This window comes from Phaenicophaeus curvirostris, chromosome 1, assembly GCF_032191515.1.
Source record: "Phaenicophaeus curvirostris isolate KB17595 chromosome 1, BPBGC_Pcur_1.0, whole genome shotgun sequence".
Classification (NCBI taxonomy): domain Eukaryota; kingdom Metazoa; phylum Chordata; class Aves; order Cuculiformes; family Cuculidae; genus Phaenicophaeus; species Phaenicophaeus curvirostris.
The window spans coordinates 155,677,568-155,699,180 of record NC_091392.1 but is presented as its reverse complement, the minus strand read 5'-3'; the positions used below and the strand labels follow the sequence as shown (position 1 = coordinate 155,699,180).

Genomic DNA, 21,613 nt, shown 5'->3' with positions numbered 1-21,613 from the left:
TTTTACAGTGTGTTTAAATTAAATCACATGGGTGAAATTTAACTGATGATGATTTTATGTGAATTTAACTACATATTCTAATAGTCTATAAACATTTTATGTATGTTATTTCATAGTACTGTTCCTATGCCTCCAAATGGTCATTTCTTGTCAGAAAATCTGTTTTTCCACCCAAATTTCTGCACATGTAAGTTTCCATCAGCAAGTTCTTCAGTCTTCCTGTAAAGGCCTGTCTTTTAATAAACTTTGGTTTGTACCTGATTTTATACAGATCTGAACAATCAGACTCTAATCAAGTTCAGATTGAAGTCGATGGCTAAGGTACTTTTTACTGATTCAGGTGGGGAAGTGGGAGGAGGGAGAGGGAGGCACAGACTGAATCTTAAACAGAGAATTGACCTTTACATATAAAAATATGCACTATAGTGATATATGTACATTCACAGTGCTTTAGCACTAAGCTAAGTTTTGAAGACAATTCTCTTAAAAGCAGTTTTGGGAAATCAAAATGAAAATAAGACATCACTATAGGATGTTTTCTTTATTTTCTTTTTCAGAGTGAAAATAAGACTGTTGAACCATTTTAGGTTTAACATTTCCCTCACCTCCTCCTATTAGCTTTTAATAAACCTTATAGTATAATTTTTTTTTTGCATTTTTGACACTTTTATATATACCACTATTTTATATTCTATATTTATATAGGAAACTGGAAAATAAAATGGAAGAAAAAGTAAACGCATAGTAGCAGAGATAGGCTGCCAGATTCTGTTAGCTTTGGAGACTCCAGAACATAAATTAATCTCCAAACATTCTTCCCCCAAAATCCTAACTCCGATTTAAGCTAAAATCTGAATTGCATTCATCCAGATGGTACATTGTCTTACTTTGAAATGCTGAATGCTTTATACAATGAATTTTGTAACAACAAAAAAGTTGTATTGAATTAAGACATTTTTTTAACCTTATACTTAGGGCCAGAAAACATCCTGAGGGTTCCCAAAAGATCTTCGGTTTTGAGGATCAGTTTCTGACAGGAGTTTGTTCTGTGGTTTGTTTTCTATATGTGTTTCTTAAAAAACAGATGTGCATTGTTCTTTACAAATAAATGTGTGATGATGAAAGATGCACAGTGCTTATCTTTCCTACAAAACTACATCTTACGCATGATGGCTAAGTTGCCAGGAGCTTTCTGAATATCTTTCAGTTCTATCTTCCTGTACTCTATGTGATAGCTGGTTACTCCCTTCAAGTTTACCTTTGTGTCTCCAGGACTAAAATCTGCAGTCTGCCTTGAGCTGTCTCTGCGCTGAATTTCAAACTAACTGTTAAAATAGCCACCACTTAAACAAGGAAAATGTCAGTGTAAATTAAAAACTAACACTCAGATTGGAAGAAAATTGGGTTGTTTTTTTTTTTTTTCATTCAGGATACAGGATATCCTTTGCAAAGTAGTTTACAAAATTAAATTATTGTTCCAAACAAACAATGAACTGATTTGCAATGTGATATTAATATGATAATAGATTTAGCCTGAAGACATTAGATGCATAAATATCTCAAATGGTACCCTCTTCCACAGGGAAAAAGGCAAGTATGAAAGAAATTACATCCATATCTGAAAAGAACTTCTCAATCTGATAGGGAAATTGCAAACATGGTAGGAGGCTATCTTAGGTGTGGAATTCATGAGGAATAGTTTGTCATCTAATTTAGGTTTAGTTTCTGGCATAATGAAAGGGGATGGGCACTTCTATATAGGTGAAAATTAAGTCAGTCTTGCTCCAACCTGATTCCCTGTTCCATCAATGGTGAAGACCATAAATCTAAAGGCAGATAGTGCTTCAGCTGAGAATGTGTTTCCATGGTTCCTAGGCCTACGCTGCTTTGAGTTCACACAGCTTGGATGCCAAAGACCAAAGCTGGTCAATTATTGCATTCTCCAGATGGGGAAGACTAAGTGCTTAGATCCATATATATTCACTTGTTTTGGGTCATGTCCGAAAAACAGAGTTTGTAACAGCTGCCACAATGCACCATAACATCACAGGGAGTGGTGATACTGTCGAGCCAGCAGACTGCTGAAGAGAACAATGTAGTTTTTAATTCCTCTTGTTCTTGTACTAAAATGCTGAAGGCTATTTTGTGAAATTCAAATGCATGTTTTTGGAGGTTCATGCTTCCCTCTGCTGACAGGATGCATAAAACCTCCATTTGAAATGGAACAATTAGATCAGCATCTTCTGTTGTGGACAGAACTGCTTTGGTATAGCAACTCAGAATGCAGAATACTTAACCAGGAAATGCAAATTAAGTGTACCAGCCCTGCTTAGCTTTGTCAGCTTGCCAGATATAGCCTTATATCCACTTGCTTTTTCACCCATGGATAATGTCAACATATGGGTGCGAGCGAAAGAATCATAGGATGAAAAATACAAAAGGCGAGTGTAGATACAATTTCATTGCTTGGTGATATTGAAAATCACATAAGCTGAGGTGAAGTGGGAAGCCTGTACATGCTTCCTGAATAAATCCAGTAACTTCTCCATTGGTGAGCGCATGCAAAATTCATAAAACTTCTGAAATCAAAGAGCAGAAGTCAAACTTGCACAGTACCAGGAAAGATCTGAACATGAAAACATCTGCAGCAGTTTTAAAAGCAAAACCATTTTCAAGAATGGGGAAGTTGTTTGCAGGCTAAAACTGCACTGAGGTGGGGTAGAAATTCAAAATGCCAGCTGCCAAAGGATGGCAAACCGTTATGAAGGACAAGCAAGCATTTTTTTTGTATTAAGATCCTCTCTCTCTCCACTAAGTTTCTGCTTCTGGGCATATAATGGTGACAGATGTGTATAGCTGAGGTCAACAAAAACCTCCTAATCTTATTCAGAGCTCTACTTTGCCACTTTTTTGTCTGGTACAGTTACTTATTACTCAATAAATGAATTCTTCCTAAGGGCTTAAAAAAAAAATAAAAAAAAAAAGGAGAAGGAGGAAAGGAAAAGAAGAAAGAACAATGATAACCTTAGACGTTTGGACTGAACAAAAGTGACATTTTGTCTCCAAACAAGATTATGGATAAAACTCAGCAAGCTTGTGGCATAAAAAAAACTCCTGTAAGAAACAGACACTGGACAATGGGGATAAGTTTAAAATTCTATAGACTACCAGAACTGTTTTTTTCCAGACAATAAAATGCTTCATTTTGTATTCCTGTGTTTTTTCCGTCTTCTGTTTGAGATATATTTTGAGATGCAAGACTTTTTAAGCAGACAATGAAGCCAACTGTCACTGACCTCTGAATAACTTGAGAATTGAATTTAGATACACATTGTTAATTTCTGACATTGTAATTTTAAAGTGTCAAAGAAGTTTGACTTTTCCAATGTGTTGTTGAAGATTTTGTTGACTACAGCACTTAAGTAGATATGCTTTTAAATTCCAGTTAGCTTTCCTGACAAGTTTTAGGATATTTCAGGTATTTCCTTGAATAATGCTTTCTGTAGAAACCTGAAGGCAGAAGAACCTATTAGCTTTTGTGCTTCTGGCTCACATTAGAAATAAAATTAATTGCTTTTATCAAATTGTGACTGGAAAACAGTGCTTCCACAGGCTGCCTTTGAAGCAGGATGAAGACTATCTATATAAAGATGCATTCTAAAAAGTCAGCATGTTGAAAGATTATATAGATCTCCTTGCATTGCTTAACCTTCATATTTTTTAATCTCCTTCCTATTTCCATTTGATTCTTCTGAATTTTCTTTCACTTTCCTGTACTAAACCAGCAAAACCATAAAACCTGCTGTAAGAATAATTACAGAGAATGTCTAAATCTAGCAGGGTCAGCAATTTGCTAGGTGAGCTTTGCTTCTTTACCATCATTTTTATCATGACTTCACTGTGTATCATGACATGCGTTAGGATACTTCCTTTTTTCTAGGAATTTGTCTGAAAAAGTTCTATGTTTGTTCTTTACATAGCTTCTGCAAGTCCATATCATCATCTTTTATAGGTGGGAAATACTACTGCTATGAAAACTTCAAAGGATTGTGTGTAAAATGTGCTTTTTGGCAATCCTAAATAAACTTGATACGAATAATTATTTTTCTAATGTGTCATGAGAGTGTTTAATGACATTGTTAAACTAAAATACATTCAGTTTCGTTGTTAATAAATAGGTAGAAGTTTAACCTAAAACTGAACTCAGGGGTACTTTCTGTACCACAGATATTAAAAAAAAAAAAAAAAAAAAAGCACAAACTGAGCAAAAACACTGTAATCAGAAGATCTTTAAGGAAGACAGGACAACTGCAGATTTTGAGATTTGAAGTGGTACATAGTAGGAATAAACCAGGTTGGTGGGCCATCTTAAGGGATACTAATAAAAACTGAATGCCTTACTTAGCAACTCGACTCAGTTAAAATTACCAAGGTTACCAAGGTCAATACAAAGCTATCTGAATAAAATTTAGGGATCTAAGAAATGGAGAGGTCAGGTTAGATTATATCTGATAATTCTAATGGATAGAACATGGACCACAGCTTTTTCAGACCTCTTACCTCTGTTTTCCTTCTGTTGGAGTTGTTGTTTCATTTTAGGCCTTTTCTCCCAAATTGCTTTTCTGGGACATCCAATGATCCAGCACACACAAATCAGAAAACAGATCAGTGCATCTGCAGTAAGATTGAGATACCTGGAAGGCATCTGGCTTATTTTCCCCATGAAATATTTAAGTACTTAACTAGATTGGTTTATGTCCCTTTTCTTTCCAAGAAAGAAGGAAAGATTTCCTCCATGGCTGGAGAACTGGAATTCAAAGGATATTTCTCACAAAGCACTCCAGTGGAGATATCATTCACTCTTGCTTTTATGCCACAGACGTCTCTGAGCCCAAAAACCCCCTTAGCTGGATAATCCCTGGACTTCCTGCCTGAGGAACTCCAGTGTACAGGAAGAGGAAAAAGGAATGGGTCCATTCATGGCATGGTATGATCCCGTTTTTGCAAAGATACATTAATTCAATTAAAACTCAAAGAACAAATGACTGAAAAAAATCTTAAAACAATAGACACTGTAGCAATTATAACAGCTAAGCCTCCTCAACTAGGCTGTTTCTAAACTAACAATTTGAGCTAAGAATTAACATTTAGTGAAAACCACGGTTCTTTTTAGATCTCCTTTTCTGCTATGACTTTAACAAGCCAAATCTCTTCGGCCAATGAAATGAAAATATGTAGGACAGATAACTCCTGCAAATCACATTTTCCAGCATTAAGGTACGATTTGTTTTGGCTTTTAATTACCTGACTTAGCAGCATGTCATATTCCCCCCCTATAATTACATTCTGAATCAGTGTGACATTCAATATTGACCTTTATTTATAGCTCTTACGAACTGTCGAATGTTTATTTATAAACCATGAAAGAATATTGATTTAGCATATTAGAAAAGCAGTGGCCTGGCATTCTGTGAGTAGGAGTAATCATGGGCAATTATGAGAGACTGCTTTTCACTACTAATCTTGGGTTCAACCTTATAATTGTATTACGGAATTTGTTTCACTTTGCCCATGTATCATCAAGTTCCTAATAAGAAGTCTGATATTAACATAATTTAATAATATTCAGAGAAAGAATGGTTTAAATTGGTTTAAAAAAGGGAGACATATAGCCTATGCCATGCAGTGAGAAAGTACTGTAACAGCCTTTTATACTTCACAATAAATGATAATTAATATTTAAATGCATTAATGAAATAAGTTCTTAGTGACTAGGTCACAGATCTTTGATATTTATGCCACTAACAAAATCATTAACTGCTCCTAATGATACCCCTGAGCTAAGCTTCACTTTACTCCTGCTATAAAAACTACTTTGGTTGCCGTTAGCATGAATTTGCAAGTGTGAAAGGGAAAGTCAAACTAAGAAAAATTCTTCTCATCCTTATCCCAGTATATAATGGGAAGAAAGTGGTCAAATTTAGAAAAAAGTGCAAACCACACACCAGCTAAACTTTGAGAAAAGCAGAATAAATATACAATAACTAAAAATCCCAGATCTATGCAAACAGGAGTACTCTGCACTCACTTGCTGTTCCTAGCAACCCAGGTTCAGTACAAGAACCAATGAAGATGTAACTGTCTGCCTGGGATTAAATTAGAACTCTAAGCAGCAGTGGGGTAATGACAGCTGGCTAATGACTGTGCTTTTGGATAGGGCTAATGAGTCAAACTTAATTATTTGTTTGGGGTTTTTTTTTAGTTTTTTTTTTTTTCTGCTAAACTGATATACTCTCAATGTGAATTTACCTGGGTTAAAAGATGACATCAGCAAAAGTAAGCCTTGAGAAGTCACGCTCATGTGCTTTTTTCCTCCTGATTTCTACAGCTCTCAATGAAAAGTATATCAAAAGAAATTGCTTCCACAAAAATTTTTATTTGAGTGGTATGCCATCTTGCTGGGAGTCCAGAACTCTTCCTTAATTACTGAAAAAAATCTCCAATGTATCAAGCTTTATTACTGCTGTAATTCAGTTATGAATATATTTTGGAAAAGTATTTCAGGCATCATAAGCTTCTGGAAAGTTTTAAAGACCCTCGCTTTTTAAAATTTTGATTGCTCTATTGTATTTTTTTTTTCTGCTTGCATTTTCCACCACTCAGTGACAGTTCAAAGAGAGTATTATGATCACTGAGAATGCTTGTTCAGAGCAAGAGCGAATAACTTAGCACTACTTGCTTGTAAATTATACAGAGCTCAGACATAGTGAAAGATGAACATGAAAAATATGCATACGTCTTTTCTATCACATTATTGGAAATCACAGCTGGCAGCAACTTCAGAAGTATTTTCAGTAGTTTCTTCAGTTTAACATTAAATACTAAATCACAGCTGGTCAAGAATGTTTGGGGGTTTTGTTTTTGTTTGTTTTTTTTATCCAGGAAAACGTTTTTTTATCCAGAAAAGCAAAATACGTTTTAAAATATTGGCATTTGAATATGCCGTATTTTCATAGAGCAAAAGAGAAAAATAACACATTTTTGTCCACCAAATAGTAACAAAGCAGAAAAGCCTATAATACATGCTTTTAGGATCTAAGAAATCAGTAGAAAAACAGGTGGTAGAATTTTTTACCAATTATTTCTGAGCCTGTAGCACAGAAAGCCCAGAAAAGTCTTACAGCTTGATAAAGTATACTAAGTGAGAAGCTCTCTCCTGCACTTACCTTTAAGCTACTGGTTATTGAGGTAAAAATCAACTACACAGACCTTTGGTGTGCCCAAAATTGCAGTTCGTATGTTACATATTGAATATTTTATATTGAAGTTGTGACAAAGCAAGGTCACATTGGACATTAGGAAACGGTTCTTCTCCAAGAGGGTGGTGAGTCACTGGAACAGGCTCCCAGAGAAATGGTCACAGCACCAAACCTGTCAGAGTTCAAGGAGTGTCTGAATGACACTCTTAGTCATAGGGTTTAAGTAGTCCCATGAGGAGCAGGGAGATGGACTTAGTTATTCTTATGGGGCCTTCCCATCCTGAGATTCTCCAAGATTCTATGATTCTGCTATATTAATGAGAAATAGTTTTCATTTCCCTCACTTTAAGAAATGCAGTAATTACATTTTTTGTCTTATGCATATACATCTTTACAAATACATATATATAGCATTTAGTGAGCTGAAGTTTACTCAAGCCAGTGGAAAAACATTGCATTGAGTGGAGATTTTACAAGCCCTTAGCAGACATAGACTGGCAATCTTTTAATGTATTAGTATGGCAAACAAAAATATTTTAAAATCTCTGAAAATTAAAAAGTCTAATTGGACTTGGAGATTATCAAAACCCTGTTCAGCTAAAGCTGCACAACTGTAAATAGATGGAATCAAGCTTGTCTGCTTATGATTGAAATATAAATAGAAAAAATAATATAAAAAAAGACACGTCCTAACTGCCCTTCATCCCCATTTATCTAACTGGGACTTACCTAAGTTATAATCTCACTGATACAAGAAAAATCAAAATACTATTGTAAGAATAAAATATTTGTAATATATGTTGCCTGTTTTGAGTGCACTTGACCATGTACTTAACTGGAAAAAGAGGGGAGTATAGCTCTTTTGCAAGGAACACCCTGACTGCATCATTTTCAGCCAGTACCGACATTGCACCCTCTATGAAGAGAAATCATCAGAAAGAATGTATCCCTGACATTACATAGGGAACAAATACTTCTGAGTGCGTGACCCACCAACTCTTTTACAGAGAGGGGCCAGAAGAGGCAGAGAAGTACATTAAAGGGCCATTAAAGGAGACATCGTTACCAAGTTTCTCATTAATAAATCTCTTTCTCGTGGTGTTTAAGGTGGAGGCTAACTTTTTTATATGTGAGTGGCCTTTGACAGTGGCAGTTCAGTGAGATAATGGGTCCACAAATAGAAAGCAAAAAATCATTTTAGCATGTGATGTTGCAGCTAGGAGATCCCCTCCATTCCCAGCCAGTGCAGACAACAGAGATTTCTGTAAAAGAACTGCAACGGTTCTTCTTTTCCTTTTCTCTTTTTTTTTTTTCCATTTCTCTTGACATTACCAGATGTGTCATCACAGAATCTGTCAGTGTTAGAATACAATGAAAATGAAATCCGCATAGAATCTGGATGACTTCCAAAACAGCAACAAAAAAATATTTACCTGCCTCTTTTTTGGTTGCATGGCTATGTGTTAACTCTAAGGAAAGGTTGCAGTCTTATAAAATGATATTTAAAGAAAAATATTTATCATTTTCCATGGTAGATAGACCAGCATAAAAATCTATAGTTATGATCACAAAAGCTTGGATCTCAGAGTAATCACAGCCTTTACACAGGGTATTTATTAACATTTGATGTCACCTGGGGTTCTTTCCATATGCCTTACCAGCTGCACATAATGCAAAGTCTCTAAACTTAACAATTGTTTACCATTTGCTGAATAGAGCCACTGAGATTTTAAGATCAAAATTAGTCTTGCACTCAAAGTATATTCCACATGTAAATAAAAAATATTCATTTCATCAATATTTTAATAGGGTAATAGGATAATTCAAGTGGGAAGGGCACTCAGGCTATCTCCAGTCCAATCTCGTCCTCAAAGCAGTGTCAGGTCTGAACTCAGACTAGCATGACCTGGCTGTCTCAAAGGGCTTTGTACAATCAGGTCCTCCATGGATGGAGCGTGCACAGGCTCTCTTGGCAACTGATCCACTGCTTGAACATCCTTATGGCGAAGTTTATCCTAATGAATTGGTCCTTGTTTCCACTCATGCCCATCATAAGCCACCATGCTTCACTGTGAAGAGTTTTGCTGCATCTCTTTGACAATCTCCCTACAGACACCAGGAGCTGCTGCTAGGTGCTCCTAAATTCACCTCTTCTCCAGGCTGACCAAGTCCCAGTCCCACAGCCTCTCCTCACAGGGCAAGTACTCCTGTCCTGACAGTGCTGCTGGCCTGCATTGAACTCACCTCAGTTTGCCAACGTCTTTCTTCTATGGGCAAGCCCCAAAACTAAACTCAGTATTCTAGACATAAAATAAAGTACCACTATTTATATACATATAAAGTGAAAAACCTGTTCTGTATCTTGTACCAATCCTCATGCAATTTTAAAGATTTTAAAGTGTGTCTTTCATGTTAAAAGAAAATAAAAAAGAAGCATTATTGAGCTTTTGTTACAATCTGCAAGTGACACTGCAAAAAGCCTCACGTTATGATTACAGAATAAGTAGTCTTCATTTAAGGATCATAGGATCATTCAGTGATTCTTTTATGAGTCTTGTTCTTGGAAGGGCTTATGTACCAAATGCCCAGCAGGCAAGATGAAAACATTTCCTGGTTATGTGAGAAGGGAGGCACCTGCACATTCTGTAACATATACAGGGGAAGTGACACGTCAGCAGACACTTTGTACCTTAATCTGTTTGGGATTCAGAAATTACATATCTACCGCATGAATTACGGAGCTTGCTCCCTACAGTCCGATCCAGTCAATGCAGCAAGATCTAACGCCTAATGACAACAGTGCCATCAGAGCTGAGCACTTTCACTTAAAATCTGAACCATGGGGAAATCACCACGCTTCAGAGGAAAAAGATGGCGGCAGATACATGCATTCTGCACACTTGGAGGCGAAACAGCCATAATTGTCCCCAGCTAGACTAGATGGGCTGGGATTTTATGCTGATGCCTTGTCACCACTAATAAAGGACTGCAAGACTTGACAATGCCAGAAAAAAAAGAAAAAAAAAAAAAAGGAAGGCCATCCTGTAGCTCAAGAAGGCTCTTGGGAGGAAGACACCTCAGTAATGAGGATTGTGTATTTCATTCATGAACTTTTAAGTGCAAAATGACTTTTTCCTCCCATGCAGCTTCCTTGATAGAAACTCAGACCATCCCTTGTTGACTACCTTTCTAGCTTCATGGCTTCTGAATTTGTAATTGCAAGTACCACATCATACAGGGTAAGAAAAGCTTAGAAACCTCATCTTGTTGAGCCCTTGAATTTCAGTCTACTGTACAATGCATCAGCTCTATCTCACCTTCTGACTGTGACTTAAATGAAATGAGAGCCAGTCTTCTTGATGAAGAAGAAAAGCTTATGCTTGTAAAAGGAAAGTATTGCAAGGGGCAAGTGTCAAAATCATGAATCATAGAATTATAGAATAGTTAGGGTTGGAAGGGACCTTAAAGATCATCTAGTTCCAACTCGCCTGCCATAGGCAGGGACACTTCCCACTAGGTCAGGCTGCCCAAGGCCTCATCCAACCTGGTCTTAAACACTTCCAGGGATGAGGCATCCACAACTTCCCTGGGCAACCTGTTCCAGTGTCTCACCACTCTCATTGTGAAGAGATTTTTCCTTATGTCTAGCCTAAATCTGACCCTCTCCAGTTTAAACCCATTCCCCCTAGTCCTATCACTACACGCCCATGTAAAAAGTCCCTCCCTAGCCATCTTTTATGCCTCCTTCAGGTATTGAAGTTCGCTATAAGGTCTCCTTGGAGCCTTCTCCAGGATGAACAACCCCTAGTCTCTCAGCCTGTCCTCATATGGGAGGTGCTCCAGCTCTCTGATCATCCCTGTAGCCCTTCTCTGTACCCGTTCTAATAGCTCCATATCCTTCTTACACTGAAGATTCCAGAACTGGACACAGTACTCCAGATGAGGTCTCACAAGACAGGAATAGAGGGGCAGAATCCCCTCCCTCGACCTGCTGGCCACGCTTCTTTTGATGCAGCCCAGGATATGGTTGGCCTTCTGGGCTGCGAGCACACACTGCCAGCTTATGTCGAGCTTCTCATCAATCAGCACCCTCAAGTCCTTCTCCGCAGGGCTGCTCTCAATCACATCATTCCCCATCCTGTACTGAAACTGCAGATAGCCCTGACCCAGGTATGGGACCTTGCACTTGGCCTTGTTGAACATCATGAACACACTTGTTGTCCAGAAGGGAGTATTTGGGCATTTCATAGCAGATCTCACTAGACCGTTTCAGAATTCAGAATATATCTAAGGTCCAAATACAGTACAGACTAGAAATGTGAAATATCCCGATCACAAAACAAGTACCTGGTTAAAACAGCAATTCAGAAAAATACATCTGAGTTCAAAACCCCCTGTAAGAGAAAGTAATTCAGGCACATTTCTGGTACCCAGATGTGTTGTGTGTGTTTTTTTCCTACATGGCTTTAATTATGTGAAGCCCTCAAGGATTCTAATTGTCCTAAATATTTGCATAGATAAATAATTAAAACCAAAAATAAATGCGAGTCAAACCATCCTTTGGGAAGGCTCAAGCTTCTGAGGTGTCACCATTTGTCTATTTTCTCATCAAAAACATGACAAGACATTTCCAACAAAATCCATCACCCAGCTGCATGATGAATGAATGCTGAGGGCTGTACTGCCTAAATGAACAGCAGCATAAGTTTGCTTGAAACATTTAAATTCTGATCATAATAGCAATCTTTTATATATGTAGCCAGCTTTGAACTACTAATGACAATCACTATCATGTATAACATTGACGTTTATTGGTATTTCACTGTGTCCTTAACACAGAGAAATGCCTTCTCATCAGTATTGCCTTACTATGTCCATTAAGAATTGAAAACAACTGCTTCCCCTATTTATTAACATAGGATTGGTATATTAGAAGACATAAAAAGCAACCAACCAACCCCCCCCATATTAAAGAAAGCACACAATCAGATTTCAATTGTCTAGTAAATTTGAAACACATTCAAGCTTAAAACCCCTTGATTTTAGATTACCTTCGATACTCTGTTTGCAACCTCTCTGCCTACTGTCAGCCCCTGAACAAAGGTCCGTGCAGCAATGAACGCTCTAGTCACTTGAACTTTCAGCTTCCTGGGTACATCTCCAAATGGCTTCAGCTGGTCTGTGTACTTGCTTACACATTCCAAGTAGTCCTCAGTGAAATGGTACTGGGGGTTTATGAGCTGGAACATCCGCTCCAGCAGCCGAGCCCAGAAATCATTCAGCATTTCCTCCAAGTTCACGTTGCCTCCTGTGTAATATCGTTTCAGCTCTGTGAAGAGGTCCTGGAACACCTCTGAATTTTGCATGTACAGCATGCCATATGTCCGGACAAACATGTCGTTTAAGGATCTTTCTGCATTCTCCAAAAGTTCTCGGAAAAATTCTGCAGGGAAAACAAGGAAGTGTTAAGGGAAATATTAGTAAGTTACCAAAGGTTTTCTGATTTCATTCCTCTTTCGCTATTGCTTAAATTTTATGTTGCTACCACAGTGCTTTACTAATGAAGTTTATATATTTTGATGGGAAATATCTGAATTTAAAGGTAAGGAAAAAAAGTATAATCTGGATTCCTCAAGAAAGTAGAAAGATAAAGAGTTATAACAGTGAACATGAAAAACACATCTAAAAGAACTTCAGTGAGAGCAGTTCTACTTCTTATTCATGTACTAATTGAGCACAGTAAACCTTCGGCCCCTCACCACAAGAAGGATGTTGAGGCTCTGGAGCGAGTCCAGAGAAGAGCAACCAAGCTGGTGAAGGGGCTGGAGAACAAATCTTGTGAAGAGCGGCTGAGGGAGCTGGAGTTGTTCAGCCTGGAGAAGAGGAGGCTGAAGGGAGACCTCATTGCTCTCTACAACTACCTTAAAGGAAGTTGTGGAGAGGAGGGTGCTGGCCTTTTCTCCCAAGTGACAGGGGACAGGACAAGAGGGAATGGCCTCAAGTTCCGCCAGGGGAGATTTAGGCTGGACATTAGGAAAAAAATTTTCACAGAAAGGGTCATTGTGCACTGGCACAGGCTGCCCAGGGAGGTGGTTGAGTCACCTTCCCTGGAGGTGTTTAAGGCACGGGTGGACGAGGTGCTAAGGGGCATGGTTTAGTGTTTGATAGGATTGGTCGGACTCGATGATCCGGTGGGTCTTTTCCAACCTGGTGATTCTATGATTCTGTCCCTTGCCATATGCCCCATAGCCAGTATGCTAAAACTTCTAAGATGAAAGTAAAGTTATTATTGTGATGATTTAAGTAAAAACCTAACTGCTAGGTTAGAAAAGACCTTTGAGATCATTGAGTCCAACCGTACCTATCCACTAATGAATCATATTCCTAAGCACTTCATCTACCTGTCTTTTAAACACCTCCAGGGATGGTGACTCAACCACATCCATGGGCAGCCTGTTCCAGTACCTGATAACCTTTTCGGTGGATAATTTTTTCCTAGTGTCTGATCTGAACCACTCGGGAGAAGAGAGCAACAGTCACCTTACTACAACCTCCTTTCAGGTAGTTGCAGACAGTGATACGGTCTTCCCTCAGCCCCCTTTTGTCTAGGCTAAACAACCCCAGTTCCCTCAGCTGCTCCTCACAAGATTTGTTCTCCAGTAGCTTCGCCAGCTTCATTGCCCTTCCCTGGACATGCCCCAGGATCTCAATATCTTTCTTGTAATCAGGGGCCCAAAAGTGAACACAGTATTTGAGATGCAGCCTCACCAATGACAAGTACAAGGGCACAGTAGCTAGATATCAATGATATGTTCCATTTGCTGAAGTTTTTACAAGGTAGAAGAAAATCACAGAAAGAAATCTGAAAACTTATTTGCAAATATTCCAGAAGAGAACTTGAAAGAGGCCTGAGTGAAAATCAGCAGGATCCTTCTTAAAAGTATTATGTGTCTAAGTAATACTAGGCAAATGTTAGTATTTTCAAGAACCTGGTACTCTGCTGAAGGACAATACCACAATCCTCCATCAGTCATGTCCCAGACAGCCTACTAATTCCTGTTTGTGCTAGTTGTTGGTTTTGTAACAGCAAACCTTCTGTTTTTTCAAAAGGATTTCAGACTTTACTGTTTCTGTGCCTTTTATGTACTCAGGCCCAAACTATAACCTATTTCTAAATTTTGGCTTGTGGTATTTATTCTTACTGGAAACTGAGCCCTTGGGATACAGTGGGAATATGTAGTCATCATGTAAGATCCTTTAACCGCCATATGATGCTTAGATTTTCCTAAGAAATTCACTCAGCATGAGCAGTAGTTCTTTAAACATTTCCGATAAAGCAGGTATAAATTCTTTAAAATTTTAGAAGATCCCATCTTCCTACAGGGTCGGCTTGACAGCCTTCTTAAACCTCCTTTGGAAAACAGTCTAACAACTGCTGTGGCCTTTAAATGGGGCATTGCAGACAGAAAGGCAGAGGTACAACATCTTTGGCAAAACATATATTTGCTGTGATTAAATGATTGGCACTGATGCAGGAGCTACTGTGCCGCCAACTCTAGGATAGCAAATTCTAAATATGCGGTCATTGCCTGTAGACACATCTGCATGTGCTAACTTGCAGGGATGTGCTGACTTCCCACAGTCTTGACTAATGCTATAATGTGAATACTCTTAGCACAGGGCCCTTCTGTGATTACAGTGGCTCATAAAAACACAGAACCACTGCAATGCTAAAGACAGGGTAGCAATTAAGACTATGCAAGAAAAAAGTCTAAACTAAATTTGGGGATTTGTAACTGTAATCAGCTGAAAGCAGAATCCATCTAACACTGTGGACCATTCTACAAGTCAGTAAGAAAAGAGCCTCTTCTTCTTGGCAAAAATTGTGTAGAGCTGCAGTCTTTGATCTGCCAGATAATTGCAAAGGAGTTATCATGAAAATGTATACACAGAACATTGAGAACATACTCCATACATCAAAGCATTTATTAAAGGGAAAATATATTCTAATAAATGTATCAATGTCCAAACTGTCACTAAAACCACAGCTTTTCATATGAAATAAACTCCACCTGGAAAAGAATATGCCTTTGTCAAATAGTTTATGTAGGGAAAAGCAAAAAAAAAAACCACAAAGCCCTAAAGAAACAAAATAAATAAAAAAAAACCAAATAAGAAACTCTTGTGATTCTTTGTGACAAGTAGAAAAAATTGAGGTCCTTGTTGTTTTTGCAAATTATCCACTAATTCTGACAACGCTATTTTAGAGAAAAGCATAACAAAGTCGTTCTTTTCACTCCCAACCCTGACCTGGTGACATCCTTGAAGTCTGAACCATCCAGACAATTACTTTGTACATTCAGCAATTCTTCTTCAAAGAAATAATATGTACTGGCTGTACTGCTGAATGCATCTAGCTCTCTAGTAAAAATATCTGGAAGGCAAAGAGATGGCAGAGAACTTGGGGCTCAAATTAAAATCTGTTTTAAGGTTGAAGCTAGGCTCTCAGATCAGTACAATTGAATGACAGCTGGGAAAGACAGTCACAAAAACAGTGAATTCAGGTCTCTCAACTTCTCTCCCATAAGGCTCTATATGCTGGAGGGTTGCTGTAAGCAATTCAAATGCTGGCTCCTCCCAATTCATACTCTACTGGGAATCCCACTGTTTATCTTAAAAGACCATGGCATTGCATAAAACAGTCATAGCATTGCATAACCGAGGTTGCTGGAAGCTCCTCTTGTTTGAAATTGTTATCCTATTATCTTTTTTTGGGGAGGGTATTACTAAGCAATCTCACAGTCAGTTTGTTGGAAGCCAACCAAACTTTTCAGTGAGGGGCAGACATTTATTCTGTGCTTGTACAGCATCCAGAAAAATGTGGCCCGTGCTGGTCGTAGTCTTTATTTATACTGAGGTACAAACATTATCAGTAACTCCACAAGCTTAAATGTCATGCTAGTCCATACATATGCATTCTGTGGGAAAACTACTGGCCTCTGAAGATTTATTTAAGTTTTAGTCTTTTCATAGGTCTCTAGTCTTTGAGAGGTATTGCTTAAAGCAAGTTACTATGCCATTTAAAACTTAGGCCACGAGTCGTCTGTATAGTTTGATACAAAAGACAGTTATTTAAGAGAGTTATCTGCATCAGTAGTCTATGCAAGGTCAGGATAATAAAACAGCAACAACTACAGAACCGAATACCGTCTTACTTTCTCCTCTGTTGTACCAATTAAAAAATTCTCAATCAACTCCTGTCCTTGTAAATGACTGCTGATGTGAAGCATCACTTCCTTTTTAGTTTCCAAATCTTCTGTACATCAAGAAGGTAGACTGCTTTGAAATGCTCATGTGCAGAAACTGTGTCCTGGCATAACTGGGCACTTGTCCAGTTACATCGGGAGTAACATTAAGTATTTCCATTAAGGCTGAATTTTTCCATAGTCTTCGCAGTAATGTAAGGATTTTATGTTCATTGCAAAGATGACATTTCATCAACTTGCAGGTAGCTTTTGAAAAATAATGTAATATTTCAGCTCAAAGTAAGAGAACGAAGAAGAGACAGACATTAGTCATGTTGCTTAATGTGCTTTTGGAAGGCACTCAAGTACTAGGGTAGGAGAGGAGAATCTATATAGGACAGAGCTTCACAGTGTTTTAAAATACATATCTTGTGATTTTTTTTGCTGCCAAAATAGGCTGTCATGAGCGCTGCTAATGCTGGAAATAATTTTTCCTAATTTTAAGCAGTGATTCATTTATATGCCAGAATATGTCCTAGGTATGTCTCACATTGCAAGCACATTTTTATAGAGCTTCCATTTATTAGCCAGAGGGTCTCTCAGAGCCCATTCAGTCCTGCTTATGAGGTAGTTTGAAAGGATAAGGTCTAAGGCACACTGAGCCACTGAAAAAAGGAAGAGAAGATTGCTATTTCAAACCATTACATGCTCTATATAGGTTTAAATGGTGGTTTTCCAGTCAGTGGATAACATTTAAGCTAGTTTTCATTTTTAAACATTATCTGTAAATTTAGGATGCAAGATTGATAATAACAGTGTCTGCAAATGAAGTCTGAATTGTTATTAAACATTAGCCTAGGATAAGATAACTCAGTTGCAAAGCAAAAGGACACAAAACATTACTAGAGCCTCTTACTGAATGGTAGGTACCGCTCTCTGACTAAAACCAGAGTAGTTAGCTATGTTGCCAACTAAAAGTTGACTTTTTCACTGCATTTTAACATAGGTTATCTAGTGTTGTAATGTAATTCAGCCTTGGATATAGCCTAATTCCAAAGTGATGACTAGTTGTCACCATATGTCAGTGTATCAGGACTGGGAATAATATCGCAGCATGATATAGTAACTGCCTTCAACAAAACATAGTCACAACCATCTAGAAGCAATTATTTAAACAATTATTACGGAGCTGATGTTCTATGATCATTCCCAGCCTCATAAATTCCCGTTATTTTCTTTTCCATATGTAATTTAAGCAAAACCAACATCCTACTGTAGGACAAGATGCAAAGCTAGAAACAGTTGTTGTCCAGTTCCCAAAACATATGCATGAGCTTTAAGACCAAAAAAATCAAAAGGAAATTGCATGTAATTACTATATGTTCTGCTCTGCTTCCGTTTTAGAACCCGAGATCTGAATGCTATAGTAAGGTGCATCTGTACAGAGCTCTTCAGAAGTTCTGGACAGGGATATATGTCTGATCTTATATCAGCCTTTATGGAAAATATTGCTCAGGGTGGCATATTGAAACTACAAAACTACAGGCAGTTCCCCATTATTGCTTTGTTCTTCTGCTTGTGGTCATTGGAATTTGTATGTCTAAATCCTCAGAGCTTTTTGAAAATCAGTGATCTATCATTTACTGTGAAGACATGCAGGCATCTACATCCTACACGGTCTTTAGGTACCTAACTGCATTTCACATCTCTGAACATCCCAGTCCTGATGAGGCTGATGGTAAGAAAGGTATTAAATTTCATTTAAGCTGATAATCTTTTTGGACAGAAATGTTCTTTGGAGGTTCTTTAACCACAGATACTTATATTCACAACATACATCAATGGCAGGGATTTTTTTCTCCCACTGCCCTATTTCTGTCTGTCTTTCTTCATTCACAAAGTCATTCATGAAAAAAAAAAAAAAGTTTTGGTGAACTTTTCATCTTTTTTTTGCAGATATTCCACAATGGTATCAGTTAGTGAAAGCTGGGATTTATCTCAAGAAAATTCAAGAGAAATTAACCTCTGGGGTTCTAGGTTTTTTCACTTTGCAGCTGTTTTGGGGGGGTTTCCAGAGACTTTCTTCTAACAATAACTTACCTTACAGAACAAGAACTCAATTTAACTCCCTGACTGACAGTGAATACTACAGCAGATGATTTTTTTTCCCCTATTTTTGACATTACATTTGTATTCATATTCAAGATTGAACAAATCATATGCATAAGGTTACCAGTGCATTACTTTTACTTTTTAGGGAGCCTGGACAACTAATTTTAAAATTCCCTTACATCTTTGACCTTTAGAAACACTCAACAGTCAAAACTGCAAAACAAGTTTCAGCTCCCACTAGGAACATCAAAGCTCTAGCGTGATGAATTCTGTTGAAAATTGCTCTCCCTTTTCAACTAATTTTCAATATATACATATTGCATTTAAACTGAAGAAATGCAAGCCAGATAATTAAATGTGTGCTATAATTACAAATTTCAGACTAGACATAAGGAAGAATTTCTTCACCACGAGAGTGGTGAGGCACTGGCACAGGTTGCCCAGGGAAGCTGGGGCTGCCCCATCCCTGGAGGTGTTCAAGGCCAGGTTGGATGGGGCCTCGGGCAACCTGATCTAGTGGGATGTGTCCCTCCCCGTGGCAGGGGGTTTGGAACTAGATGATCTTTAAGGTCCCTTCCAACCCAAACTATTCTGTAATTCTATGATTCTATGATTCTACATCCTCTACTTATGTCTTCAGTAAAATCACCGATGGGTAAACTGATTTAGCTGTTAAAGGATATTGATACCTTTCTCGAATGTCCTATTCTTGTAAATATCATAACATTATGAAATCTTTTGAATGCTACTGAAGTTTTTGGAAGCCAGTGCAGTCTAAAACATTGTGAGAGAGTATGAGGGTCTCTCTCCCCTCTTTAATCACTCTGTTTCTCAGAACACAGCAAGACTTGATAATAGAAGATAATTCTCTGATCTTTTTTCCCTGTCTCCTGTTCAGAGTTCACAACTTCTTCCTGACCCTTATGGGTTAGGCTGCTGCAAGGAAGGAAGGAGACCCAGGGGAAGGGGAGACCACTGAAGCCCCCATCCTTAACCATTCCCCACTGTGGAGTGTGGTGACAATGCAAACAGCACTGTCCTGGGCTAAAATGAGGGACAAGAGGACAGGGAGGAAACACAAATGCATCTGTCATGGGCTGGGTTGGACAGCTTAGATCAGGTGCAGGCAAATGGAAAAAAAAGTTAGGCTGTTATTTACATATCAAATACCATTAATACAGTGGAAACAATCTGACAAAGAATTTAAGGCATCATTTAATGCTAATGTACAAAGAAGTTATTTTATGAATTAGTCGTAATACAGACTGAAAGGATCAGTCATCTACTCAAAGCTGATAACGTGCATTGATAAAGGTCTACAAGGCTTTATTCTGCAACACTGAAATCAATAAGAACATTATCAACAACTTCAAGGGCTGCAGGTGCAACCTCGAAATGCTAACTTACTGTTTCTTCACTGCAAAAGGTCATTTACTAACACTTGAGTATGTATAAAGAGGAGATTTGATTCTGCCATTGATTCTATATAGAGAATCCTGCAACTACGTTAGACACATCACTTTCACGTGAGAACTATTACATTAGATATTAGCACATCCTTTTGAAATATTTACTACTTTCTAAAATCTCAATTCATATTCTATTTCATCTGATAATATATTCCTGATTATAAATATGAAACCCAAAATTCACAAGATCCTCTCAAAAAACTTATAGCAATAACTAAGAAAGAGAATACTAGGAATAAAAACAAAGCAATGAGGTAGCTTTACACATAATTTATATATACACTAATAACTGTCCCTGAAGGTTCTGCTTTCATTATCAAGTGGAAAATGCCCAAGTGAAGCACTCATAAAATGTAAGCAAAATGCAACGTGGCATCAGAAAGCGACAATCTAGAAAATTTATGAATGGACATTTAAATGCTTACAGCAGTAGTACTGTCATGAATATCCATGACCAAAGACAGACATGTAGCATTTCATGGATATCTGTGAATTTCAGAATGATGAATTTTACATCATATGTTCATAAAAATGTATAATGACTCATGAAAACTTTATGAGTCACCACGTTTCTTCTGAAAAACATTTAAAGCTTTCATGAAAATGATATTAACAATATATAAACTATGGGACTCAATGCAACAATTGTTTTAAAATATAGAGACTGTTCTGGTTTTCCCTGTGCACCACTAGAAGCTATTAAATATCCAGTTCAACAGTTAAGGAGATTTACCATCTAGCATTTTGTATGAAAGTTCTTTGCCATGCCTATAATCTACAACAGTTTTGAAACATATTAAACATTTGTTGACTTTGAATGCAATGAACTGTAAGGTGGAGCAGAATACATAGGGGAGAATTAACAACCAATTGCCTTGCTAAAAAACCAGATGATAAAACTGATTGAAGCTGGAATAATTTATATATTCTGTCTGAGAAAGAAAGAAAAGAAAAAAAGAGTAGGCAATATTTTTGACAAGCAAGTCCCAAACCATAGCCTGCATTTCCTATCATTAGACTCAGTCCTGAAGTGTTCAGAGGTCAGGTGTTGTGCTGGGGAGAAATTTGGCACTGAAGTAATTCCATACCTTCAAGCCTGTTCTCAGAGAAGACAGCTTGAATTAGCTAAGGGCAGGAGTCATTTGTCTGGAATGGGGCTCTGCCTTGCCAAATGAAAATACTGAAATTTTCATTTACTTTTATTTACAATGTGGTGATTAAGCCCAACCCGAGAGCACTGACACATCAGAACTGGGCTTTGAAGGCACAAATCTCAGTCTGTATTTAGGTACATATGGGACTGAGGAGGGCCTCCTTGCCTCTTTTAGAGTAGTGTCTTTTTTTATCTTCCTCCCATTTTAAAAAAAACCCGACTGCTGTAATGAGCTGCCATTAAAAGTTTGAAAACCAACTCTTAGGCTGTGTTCAACTTCAGGATGGGTTTTTTTTCTGGAACATCTACTGGATCACAAGCATTCAGTGAACTACCCAGTAGGAAGGTGCCGTTCCTGAATCCCACTGTGGAAAG

General features: G+C 37.8%; 1 protein-coding gene across 1 annotated transcript in view; it reads right to left on the bottom strand.

Annotated features, from left to right (window-relative positions):
* Window positions 1–21,613, bottom strand: part of GPC6 (glypican 6) — a 747,001-nt gene that overhangs the window by 327,494 nt on the left and 397,894 nt on the right. Inside the window, exon 3 of the mRNA XM_069878658.1 lies at window positions 12,311–12,702. Within this exon, the coding sequence (XP_069734759.1) occupies window positions 12,311–12,702 (392 nt within the window). The remainder of the gene's footprint in view (window positions 1–12,310; window positions 12,703–21,613) is intronic.